The sequence below is a fragment of the Perca flavescens genome, chromosome 6 (genome assembly GCF_004354835.1).
Source record: "Perca flavescens isolate YP-PL-M2 chromosome 6, PFLA_1.0, whole genome shotgun sequence".
NCBI lineage: Eukaryota > Metazoa > Chordata > Actinopteri > Perciformes > Percidae > Perca > Perca flavescens.
Window position 1 is genome coordinate 24,027,522 of NC_041336.1, and position 12,457 is coordinate 24,039,978.

The 12,457-nt window shown below is 40.3% G+C and overlaps 1 protein-coding gene across 2 annotated transcripts in view; it reads right to left on the bottom strand.

The window, feature by feature from the left end:
• Positions 1 to 12,457, bottom strand: part of sntb1 (syntrophin, basic 1) — a 44,583-nt gene that overhangs the window by 13,777 nt on the left and 18,349 nt on the right. For both annotated transcript variants that reach the window (XM_028580745.1, XM_028580747.1), the window contains 2 exons: positions 5,427 to 5,544; positions 5,191 to 5,280 (listed from right to left, as the gene is read on the bottom strand). In XM_028580745.1, the coding sequence (XP_028436546.1) occupies positions 5,191 to 5,280; positions 5,427 to 5,544 (208 nt within the window). The remainder of the gene's footprint in view (positions 1 to 5,190; positions 5,281 to 5,426; positions 5,545 to 12,457) is intronic.

The window sequence follows — 12,457 nt, forward strand, 5'->3', positions numbered from 1 at the left end:
TTGTGCATATGCACCAAACAGGAGTTCGGAGTATTCGGCCTTCTTGGAGACCTTGACTGGAGTCCTGCATGGGGCTCCAGTGGAGGACTCCATTGTTCTGCTGGGGGACTTCAACGCACACGTGGGCAATGATGGAGACACCTGGAGAGGCGTGATTGGGAGGAACGGCCTCCCTGATCTAAACCAGAGTGGTAGTTTGTTGTTGGACTTCTGTGCTAGTCATGGATTGTCTATAACGAACACCATGTTCGAACATAGGGATGCTCATAAGTGTACCTGGTACCAGAGCACCCTAGGCCGAAGGTCAATGATCGATTTTATAATCGTTTCATCTGATCTGAGGCCGTATGTTTTGGACACTCGGGTGAAGAGAGGGGCAGAGCTGTCAACCGATCACCATCTGGTGGTGAGTTGGGTCAGGGGGTGGGGGAAGACTCTGGACAGACCTGGTAAGCCCAAACGTGTAGTGCGGGTAAATTGGGAACGTCTGGAGGAGGCCCCTGTCCGACAGACTTTCAGCTCACACCTCCGGCGGAGCTTTTCGTGCATCCACGTGGAGGCTGGGGGCATTGAACCCGAGTGGACAATGTTCAAAGTTTCCATTGCTGAAGCAGTGGCGAGGAGCTGTGGTCTTAGGGTCTTAGGTGCCTCAAGGGGCGGTAACCCACAAACACCGTGGTGGACACCGGTGGTCAGGGAAGCCGTCCGACTGAAGAAGGAGTCTTTCCGGGATATGTTATCCCGGAGGACTCGGAGGCAGTTGCAGGGTACCGAAGGGCCCGGGGCCGGGGCCCCGGCGGGCCCGGCGGGCTGCAGCCTCTGCCGTGAAAGAGGCAAAGCAGCGGGTGTGGGAGAAGTTTGGAGAAGACATGGAGAAGGACTTTCGGTCGGCACCAAAGTGCTTCTGGAAAACTGTTCGCCACCTCAGGAGGGGGAAGCGGGGAACCATCCAAGCTGTGTACAGTAAGGATGGGACACTGTTGACCTCAACTGAGGAAGTAATAGGGCGGTGGAAGGAGCACTTTGAGGAACTCCTGAATCCGACTAATACGCCCTCTATGTTAGAGGCAGAGCTGGAGGATAACGGGGATTGTCGTCGATTTCCCAGGCGGAAGTCACTGATGTAGTCAAACAACTCCACAGTGGCAAAGCCCCGGGGATTGATGAGATCCGTCCAGAAATGCTCAAGGCTCTGGGTGTGGAGGGGCTGTCCTGGTTGACACGCCTCTTCAGCATTGCGTGGAAGTCTGGGACGGTGCCAAAGGAGTGGCAGACTGGGGTGGTGGTTCCCCTTTTTAAAAAGGGGGACCAGAGGGTGTGTGCCAATTACAGGGGTATCACACTTCTCAGCCTCCCTGGTAAAGTCTACTCCGAGGTGCTGGAAAGGAGGGTTCGGCCGATAGTCGAACCTCGGGTTGAGGAGGAACAATGCGGATTCCGTCCTGGTCGTGGAGCAACGGACCAGCTCTTCACTCTCGCAAGGATCCTGGAGGGACCCTGGGAGTATGCCCAACCGGTCTACATGTGTTTTGTGGATTTGGAGAAGGCGTATGACCGGGTCCCCCGGGAGATACTGTGGGAGGTGCTGCGGGAGTATGGGGTGAGGGGGTCTCTACTCAGGGCCATCCAATCTCTGTATGACCAAAGTGAGAGCTGTGTCCGGGTTCTCGGTAGTAAGTCGGACTCGTTTCACGTGAGGGTTGGCCTCCGCCAGGGCTGCGCTTTGTCACCAATCCTGTTTGTAATATTTATGGACAGGATATCGAGGCGTAGTCGGGGTGGGGAGGGGTTGCAGTTCGGTGGGATGGGGATCTCATCGCTGCTCTTTGCAGATGATGTGGTCCTGATGGCATCATCGGCCTGCGACCTTCAGCACTCACTGGATCGGTTCGCAACCGAGTGTGAAGCGGTTGGGATGAGGATCAGCACCTCTAAATCTGAGGCCATGGTTCTCAGCAGGAAACCGATGGAATGCCTTCTCCAGGTAGGGAATGAGTCCTTACCCCAAGTGAAGGAGTTCAAGTACCTTGTTTTTGTTCGCGAGTGAGGGGACAATGGAGCGGGAGATTGGTGGAGAATCGGGCGCGGGTGCGGTATTGCATTCAATCTATCGCACTGTGGACGAAAAGAGAGCTGAGCCAGAAGGCAAAGCTCTCGATCTACCGGTCAGTTTTCGTTCCTACCCTCACCTATGGTCATGAAGGCTGGGTCATGACCGAAAGAACGAGATCCAGGGTACAAGCGGCCGAAATGGGTTTCCTCAGGAGGATGGCTGGCGTCTCCCTTAGAGATAGGGTGAGAAGCTCAGTCATCCGTGAGGAGCTCGGAATAGAGCCGCTGCTCCTTTGCGTCGAAAGGAGCCAGTTGAGGTGGTTCGGGCATCTGGTAAGGATGCCCCCTGGGCGCCTCCCTAGGGAGGTGTTCCAGGCACGTCCAGCTGGGAGGAGGCCTCGGGGAAGACCCAGGACTAGGTGGAGGGATTATATCTCCAACCTGGCCTGGGAACGTCTCGGGATCCCCCAGTCGGAGCTGGTTAATGTTGCTTGGGAAAGGGAAGTTTGGGGTCCCCTGCTGGAGCTGCTCCCCCCGCGATCCGACACCGGATAAGCGGACAAAGATGGATGGATGGATGGATGGATGGATGATTAAAGAGTCTGATCAGCAGCCCCCAAAAAAGTATTAAGTATTTGTTTTTATAACTAGTGCAGTGCCTGTTGAAAATGTGCCTGTTTGGAACGGGCTGATTGCTTGGCCTGTGGTATTGCTGCATGTAGAATTCATCATAACCAAATTGTACCCCAAAATTATTTACAGAAGGACCCCAAACCACGTCATATGCAACTCCACTGTATAGCCTACTACTGATTTACTAATTTACCTGACAGAGAACGTGGCAGATTCAGAATGTAATCACAAAATATCACAATTAAAATGTGGAGTAATCAGACATTAGCGTCATGGCAGTGTGCTACCCACCTGGACCATTATGAGAGCCAATCAGTACATATCTGCGTTAATCAACCACCAGAACCAGACTGTGTGTGTGTGTGTGTGTGTGTGTGTGTGTGTGCGTGTAGAGAGAGAGAGAGAGAGAGAGAGAGAGAGACGGTGTTGTCTCATGTCGTATGATCATTAACAAATTTAACATTTCAGCAGAGGTGTTAATTTCCATACAGGTTTAATGGCTTGGCAGTTAACAGTGAAGTAGGGGATTTGATTTGCGGGGTATTTTGACGACGGTAATGTTATTAGTTAGCAGTAGACTTAATTAAACTGACCCAGGGTGAGTCTGATGAAAACTGATGTGTCTGCCCAGTTCAGCTCTGAGATTTTCTCGTATTGCACAGCGCTGTGAAGGAATAATCTCCGAGATTACTTTATATTCTGCCTCTGGTTAGAAGTGGTGAATGTAGGCTACAGCTCACAGCAACTTAATACTATATGTCTGGCTGTTGTTTGATATTTAGTGTTGGCAAATGGCTTTTTGTTGAGTTTCCTCTTAACGAAAAAATAGACACGGAAAAGCGTAGTGCCTTTTTTTCACCAACCTTATTCCACACAACAGTGGCAATAAAAAAGGAAAGTGACGAAAAGTAAGTTTGGTATATCCAGCAATCATGTAGCTAATGTTGGAAGCAGGAAAAGAGTCAAAGGCGGTAAGCCTCTATATTATGTCACAAACACTGAACTTGTCCTCAAGTCCTTAGATGAAAGCAGGTATCATTTCATCAGTTATATCAATGGTTGTTTGCCAGTGAGAGAGCTAGATAAATGGGACTAATGGTGTGTCAGAGAGAGGGATGGTGTGTGCGTGTGTTTAACATGTAGAAGACTCAGTGTGTACTCAGCAGTGGGTGTAGATCAGGCTTCACCTCTCAATCTTTTTTTTTTTAAATCACCTCTTAACCTACACTTTCCATCCGTCATATTTCATTCCAAAATGCTCCAAAAATGTTTGGGCTGTTACACACTTTCACAAGAAATGTGTACGTTCACTATACTGTTGTGTAGCCATTAGGTAAAAATACAGGTGGCTAGTGTGCAGGTACACTTTTCTATGCTATGCCCCCTTGCCCACCCATCCCTCCTAATGAGCAAACCCTCGCTTTCCCTTCAGAACACACACTGTTAATCTCTTATCTTAGAGCACACACACACACACACACACACACACACACACACACACACACACACACACAGCCCCATGTTTCATATTACAATGCTCCATAACTATTCTCATTATGAGCGCTTATCTGCAAGCCAGCCATGGAATCCTAAGCTGCTCTTTGAAGTTCAGCCTCAGCCAATCGTATCGTGGGATTTAGAGGGTCAAGGGTCATCTTTTTAACATAATGAGAATATGTTGCTAAGTAACAGTATTGTACTGCATTTGAAGTATCAAATACTGGCAAATTCATGAGGACTAAATTAGACAGGTATAGTGTGTGTGTGTGTGTGTGTGTGTGTGTGTGTGTGTGTGTGTGTGTGTGTGTGTGTGTGTGTGGATATATTTGCACAGGCGTGTGTGTGTTTTTGTATGAAAGAGAGAGTGAAGCCTTACCTGTGTGTGTGTGTGTATGTGCTTGTATGAATTTCAAAGGTGTGTACCTGTGCATGTAGAGTAGTATTGCACACTACAAAAATATGCATTGAAACACAGATACCTATGCGCATACAAACACACACACACACACACACGCTTGTAAATCTATACCCTGATTGCCGTGACGTATCCCAGAGCTCATAGCACATAAACCTAATTCTAACCTTAACCCTGGTATTACTATAACCACTAAATAAAAAAGTAAATATAATTGATAAATAAATACATAAAATGCAAATCATAAGTAATGCGCCTTAAACAAGACATGAAAACGTTAATAAAAAATATATCCAAAAAGCAAGTCTTAACCCTTAAACAGACCTTTGAAGGTGAAAGTGTGTCCTAATTTAAAAATAAAAAAGTCCACACTTTTAAAGTGTAAACTTAAACTGGTCCTCACAAAGATGAAGAGCACATACACACTTACACACCATAGTCCCAACATGGTAATAAGAGAAGGTACCCCATTAAAAATGTGAGAAATCTAGAAGCATGGGTGTATTGTAAAGCATTTTACACTCCCTCTCTCTCTCTCTCTTGCACGCACGCACGCACACACACACACACACACACACACACACACCTACCTTCCCAGCCAGCCATCCCAGGTGTCGTATCTCTTTACTGCCAGCTACCCCCGTCCTGGCTGTGTTCTGGATAACCTCTGCCAGCGCCCGCTGTGGTGGGATGATCATTCAGGATGCATTAGATTCAGAGCAGCTCTAACGAGCCGAAGCATGGCCACAGTACAGTATGGAATCATTGAAAAATCTAATTCTAATGGTGACATTGATGAGAATTATCAATGAAATCAAAGACAGACCTGTGCCAGTGTGGATGTGACAGAGTGCATGGCAGTGAACCAGGACAAGGCAGATGGTTGGTCTGAGCAACGCAGCACCACGGTGTGCCTAGCGTCCGGGGAGTGCAACTCTAGTTGTCTGGAGGAGGAGATAAGAAAAGTTAAAACAGCCCTAACCTCTCTGTTATCATTGGATGGGTTCTAAGACTTTCATGGTTCACAACTCTCAATGAATACATTCTTGAATATTGAATTTATGCTAGCCTTATCAGGTAGACCCAGTTGGACTCAATTTAATCTTAACTCATAGTTTTAGAAACCAAATGCAAGATTCAACAGATGCTTGTTTGTGTCATCCAATTGAAAATGGGCACTCGGTCAGAACAATGAAATAAAGTGCATTCAAATTTGAAGTCAAATGAAAACACAAAACAGACATTGTTTATGTATCCTCTTCGGGCAAAATGACACAGTGCTGTCTCCCAGTAAATTTACAAAGCTAATCTCCTTATATCATATGGCAGTATTGCTGGCCTCGAGAGAAATGCATCTGTAAGATGCTTCTCGATTTCACTGAAAAGCTCTTTGATTGTGTGCTCAATGAAAATTTGACAATTAATCATTTTGCAGCCTCTACAGTGCATACAGCACTGTTCTGTTTTGTAAAACCAGCAGTTAAAATACTCTGAACAGTGATGCTAAAGCAAAGCTAAACTGCTTGTTATCCTTTTTTGAGGAAAAAATGAAAAACTATTCAAAGTAAGAGTGATATCACAATTAACTTTGACACACAAACTATTAAGTATGACTGACTCAGAGGCACGATGCTGAGATTTGGCCACGAGTTTCCCACTAACTCTGAAACTATCTAGCATCTCTGTTCACAGCACTCCACTGGCCAGGTGCTCCCAGTGGTTTTAAAAAGAAACTACTCCAAAACCAGGGTGGTTTCAACTCTGCAAACATGCTTTCTTTGCAGCTTTCTTTATTCATACAGTACACACTGGGGACCTGGAAAAGCCCCAGTGAATGTGATGAATCTGCTATTCCATCAAACCCTCAGAGGTGGGAGGGACCGTCTAGATCAGCTCCAGGTGTTTTTCTGGGTTAAAAATAGAAATGCTGCCTGTAAAAAGCAAGTTGATTAGGGACAGGCTAGGGGGAGAGCAGAGGGGAGGAAGGGGCCAGATGTGCTTTTGATAGAGGAGGTTTTTTAAGGATGGTGTTTGTTTTAGCAACAACTTGACTACCGTGAGTTATACTAGACCCAGAGGAAGCATTATCGGCCATTTTCTGGTTATGATGTGGAGTGTCTTTGGGGCTAAAATACCCATCTCTTGCATGCATGACACAATGCATTAACATGGGGAATAACTTGGAGAACAGCACATGGACTGGATGACCCATAGAAGGACTTGAATGTAAGGAACTAAGTCCTGACTGAGTGAAGATCAATCTCTCACTTGATCAAAGGGTAGTTATTCTCACAGGATTAGCACTATTTATAGCAAATATTTATTCAAGCTTGGAAGGTCTGTTCCAGCATAGATGTGATTCATGCTGATTTATTTTTGTAAATATTAATGAATGAACTCTAAACAGCAGTTGCATGAAATAAATTATTTAATAGCAAGATATCCATTTAAAAGCAGTAATGCATGTGATAATACTGTTGAAAAACTGATGTTTTTGATATAACAAGACAAAATATAAGCCATTTGGAAAAGTTCAATAATGCCAAAAGATGTAAAACATTGTACGGTTTGAATTTATTTTCTAGCTGAAAGTATGAGTATGTTGAAAAAACTCCATAGTATAGTATGTTGAAAAGAATCATAGTATAGTATGTCGTAAAAAGTCAGAAAAAGTCTGACTCTACTATGATACTATGATGAAAAAAGTCATAGTGTAGTATGAAGTGATAACAAATTAATGATATAGTATGTCGAAAAAAGTGATAAAAAAAGTTACTATAGTTTCTATATAAGTTACTATAACTACTATGAATGTCGGAAAAAGTCATAGTATAGTATATCGACAAATGTAATAGTATACTGTGTCGAAAAAAGTGATTAAAAAAGTCATAGTATAGAATGTTGAAAAAGTCATAGTATAGCATGTCAAAAAAAGTGATAAAAAGTCACAGTATAGTATGTCGAAAAAAGTGATGACAGAGACTAACGGGAACACAACTTTTCTCTTTATATTCTTCATTCCTGTAATGGAGGTCTTGAAACTACTTGCACCATATAGGACAGTCAACCATTCTCTTATCACTCTAAGCTATCTTACCTGACATAGCAGGTCATGTTTTCGTTATTTCCATCTTTCACTTAGTATATTGGACCTCAAAACTACATGAAACATGTACAATTCAAACCCTCAACCTTCTGTCTTTCAGGGATTATCTGATCACTCTAAGGATCTGACCTGATAGAAGAGTTTATGATTTTGGCATATTCGTCTCTTTCTCTTAGTATATTGAACCTCAAAACTTCCTCACACATGTAAAATTTGAACACTCAACCTTCCATCTTCCAACCACAAGCTTATCACCCTGAGCTATCTGATCAGAGAAGTGGTCTAAAAGTCATAGTACAGTATGTCAAAAAGCCATACTATAGCATATCGAAAAAAGTTATAGTATAGCATGTCAAAAAAGTGATAAAAAGTAATAGTATAGCATGTCGAAAATAGTCATAATATAGCGTGTCAAAAAAAGTGATAAAAAAAGTCATAGTATACCATTTCGAAAACAGTAATAAATAAGTCATTGTATAGCATGCGGAAAATAGTCAAAGTATAGCATGTCAAAACAAATTATAAAAAAGTCATAGTATAGCACGTCGAAAAAGTCATAGTATAGTATGTCGAAGAAAGTCATAAGAAAGTCATAGTATATAGTATGGCGAAAAAGGTGATATAAAAAGTCATAGTATAGTATGTCAAAAAAAGTGCTAAAAGGTCATAGTATACCATTTCGAAAACAGTAATAAATAAGTCATTGTATAGCATGCGGAAAATAGTCAAAGTATAGCATGTCAAAACAAATTATAAAAAAGTCATAGTATAGCACGTCGAAAAAGTCATAGTATAGTATGTCGAAGAAAGTCATAAGAAAGTCATAGTATATAGTATGGCGAAAAAGGTGATATAAAAAGTCATAGTATAGTATGTCAAAAAAAGTGCTAAAAAGTCATAGTATAGTACGTCGAAAAAGTGATAGAAAGTCAAAGTATAGCATGTTCAAAAATAGTCAAAGTATAGTTTGTCGAAAGAAGTGATAAAAAAAGTCATGAGAAAGTCATAGTATAGAATGGCGAAGAAAGTCATAAGAAAGTCATAGTATAGTATGTCCAAAAAAGTTATCAAAAACGTCATAGTATAATATGGCGAAGAAAGTCATAAGAAAGTCATAGTATAGTATGGCGAAGAAAGTCATAAGAAAGTCATAGTATAGTATGGCGAAGAAAGTCATAAGAAAGTCATAGTATAGTATGTCGAAGAAAGTAATAAGAAAGTCATAGTATAGTATGGCGAAAAAGGCGAAATAAAAAGTCATAGTATAGTATGTCGAAGAAAGTCATAAGAAAGTCATAGTATATAGTATGGCGAAAAAGGTGATATAAAAAGTCATAGTATAGTATGTCGAAGAAAGTCATAAGAAAGTCATAGTATATAGTATGGCGAAAAAGGTGATATAAAAAGTCATAGTATAGTATGTCGAAAAAAGTGCTAAAAATTCATAGTATAGTACGTCAAAAAAGTGATAGAAAGTCAAAGTATAGCATGTTCGAAAATAGTCAAAGTATAGTTTGTCGAAAAATTTGATAAAAAAGTCATAAGAAAGTCATAGTATAGAATGGCGAAAAAGGTGATATAAAAAGTCATAGTATAGTATGTCGAAGAAAATCATAAGAAAGTCATAGTATAGCACGTCGAAAAAGTCAAAGTATAGTATGTCGAAGAAGGTCATAAGAAAGTCTTAGTATAGTATGGCGAAGAAAGTCATAGTATAGTATGTCGAAGAAAGTCATAAGAAAGTCATAGTATAGTATGGCGAAAAAGGTGATATAAAAAGTCATAGTATAGTATGTTGAAAAAAGTGCTAAAAAGTCATAGTATAGTACGTCGAAAAAGTGATAGAAAGTCAAAGTATAGCATGTTCGAAAATAGTCAAAGTATAGTTTGTCGAAAAATGTGATAAAAAAGTCATAAGAAAGTCATAGTATAGAATGGCGAAAAAGGTGATCTAAAAAGTCATAGTATAGTACGTCGAAAAAGTGATAGAAAGTCAAAGTATAGCATGTTCGAAAATAGTCAAAGTATAGTATGTCGAAAAAAGTGATAAATAAGTTATTGTATAGTAAGTCGAAAAACGTGATAAATAAATCATAGTATAGTATGTAAAAAAAAGTGATTAAAAGGTCATAGTATACCATTTCGAAAACCGTAATAAATAAGTCATTGTATAGCATGCGGAAAATAGTCGAAGTATAGCATGTCAAAACAAATTATAAAAAGTCATAGTATAGCACGTCGAAAAAGTCATAGTATAGTATGGCGAAGAAAGTCATAAGAAAGTCATAGTATAGTATGTCGAAGAAAGTCATAAGAAAGTCATAGTATATAGTATGGCGAAAAAGGTGATATAAAAAGTCATAGTATAGTATGTCGAAGAAAGTCATAAGAAAGTCATAGTATATAGTATGGCAAAAAAGGTGATATAAAAAGTCATAGTATAGCATGTCGAAAAAAGTGCTAAAAAGTCATAGTATAGTACGTCGAAAAAGTGATAGAAAGTCAAAGTATAGCATGTTCGAAAATAGTCAAAGAATAGTTTGTCGAAAAAAGTGATAAAAAAGTCATGAGAAAGTCATATTATAGAATGGCGAAGAAAGTCATAAGAAAGTCATAGTATAGTATGTCCAAAAAAGTTATCAAAAAAGTCATAGTATAGTATGGCGAAGAAAGTCATAAGAAAGTCATAGTATAGTATGGCAAAGAAAGTCGTAAGAAAGTCATAGTATAGTATGTCGAAGAAAGTCATAAGAAAGTCATAGTATATAGTATGGCGAAAAAGGTGATATAAAAAGTCATAGTATAGTATGTCGAAGAAAGTCATAAGAAAGTCATAGTATATAGTATGGCGAAAAAGGTGATATAAAAATTCATAGTATAGTACATCGAAAAAGTGATAGAAAGTCAAAGTACAGCATGTTCGAAAATAGTCAAAGTATAGTTTGTCGAAAAATGTGATAAAAAAGTCATAAGAAAGTCATAGTATAGAATGGCGAAAAAGGTGATATAAAAAGTCATAGTATAGTATGTCAAAGAAAATCATAAGAAAGTGATAGTATAGTATGTCCAAAAAAGTGATCAAAAACGTTATAGTATGTCGAAAAAGTCATAGTATAGTATGTCGAAGAAAGTCATAAGAAAGTCATAGTATAGTATTTCAAAGAAAGTGATAAAAAGTCATAGTATAGCATGTTCGAAAATAGTCAAAGTATAGTTTGTCGAAAAATGTGATAAAAAAGTCATAAGAAAGTCATAGTATAGAATGGCGAAGAAAGTCATAGTATGTCGAAGAAAGTCATAAGAAAGTCATAGTATAGTGTGTTGAAAAAAGTGATAAAAAGTCATAGGATAGTATGTTGAAAAAAGTGGTAAAAAAGTCATAGTATAGCATGTAACGTGTTTAGTTCATTATCAAAATCGGTATTGCCAGTTCACAAACTTGTCCTTTTTCATGAATATTTACCACCACCATCAATTCCAAGTATTCCTTTTGGCTTGAAATTTTACATTTGCATTCACACAAAATGGGGTAGACGCTCCATATTCATGCGCCATCTTGAAATACAGTAGCCGGTAAGGGACATACAGGACATATTGCTCCGCCTTTCGCGTTTTCGCTGTCACATGATAAACTCACAGGTGCTATCAGGGTATCGTAGCTTCCTGGCCTTGGCAAGTTTGAAGAAGGAAACATGGAGGACGTATTCAAAATCCAAATTTTAGGAACAGGAGTCTTCTTCTTCGCCCAGAAAAAGAAAAAGGATATTGAAAAGAGCAAGAGACTGGCTTTTTGAAGCGTGAAGGCTACCGTAGCTGTAATACGTACTTTGAACTGCATGGCGCAAGAGAGTTGAATGCGATAAATGATCTCAATGCTAAATGGGAGAAATTCCCACACATTGGACCTTTAAGAGATTAGTACTAGGATACCAAAGTAAGAGTTTGTATCATTCAAGTTAAAAGGCCAATTTCCCTGCACTAGTATTGAGGTTATCTAACATAGTATGCAGGCATGCACTTGACCTAGGTGAGAATTGGAGAGAGAGTGTAAGTGTTAATCCTTTCAAAAAGCTTTCAACGTTAATCATGCGGTGAGGAACCGTGCTGGTTCTGCCAGGAGTCATCTCCTCGTTTTACACAGCCATACACGTTTTCTGTGGGCAACCAAGTTTCACACATTCACACTGCAGGTTTCCCAGTAATGACACAGATTGATAGTGAAAGAAAACAGAGATATATTTCATCCATTTAGAAGTTAATGCCTTTTTTCCTCTTGACTCTTGGCATCTCTCTCTTCTCCTTTTCCTTATCTTTGCTCATCTCAGCCTTTTCTGTTTTTCTCAATTTTCTCCTCCATCCTTCCTCACTTCCTCTTATCCCGTCTCTCCACACCTTCTCATAACATTTTTATCCATACTGTAAATGATAAGAGTGTAATAATATGATATATATAATCTTTCACCAAAGTCACAGGAAGTTATACTGTATACACTTGTCCTACAGTGTGTATGTTAGAATAAGGTGGGGAAAATGCCTTCAGAGCGTTACAAAGTTTAGTTTTAAAATAAGGCAAATCAAGTCTTCTCTTCTCCGTACTCTACTCCTTCACCTCTACTTTTCTTGTCTTTTATGATTGTGCTCTGCCTTTCCTCATATCCTTCTCTCCTGTCTGTCCTCAAGGGCTTATACACAGTTTAAACAACATCTGCTGAAATGAAAAGAGAAACCCTCTGAGGGGATGCAACATTGAG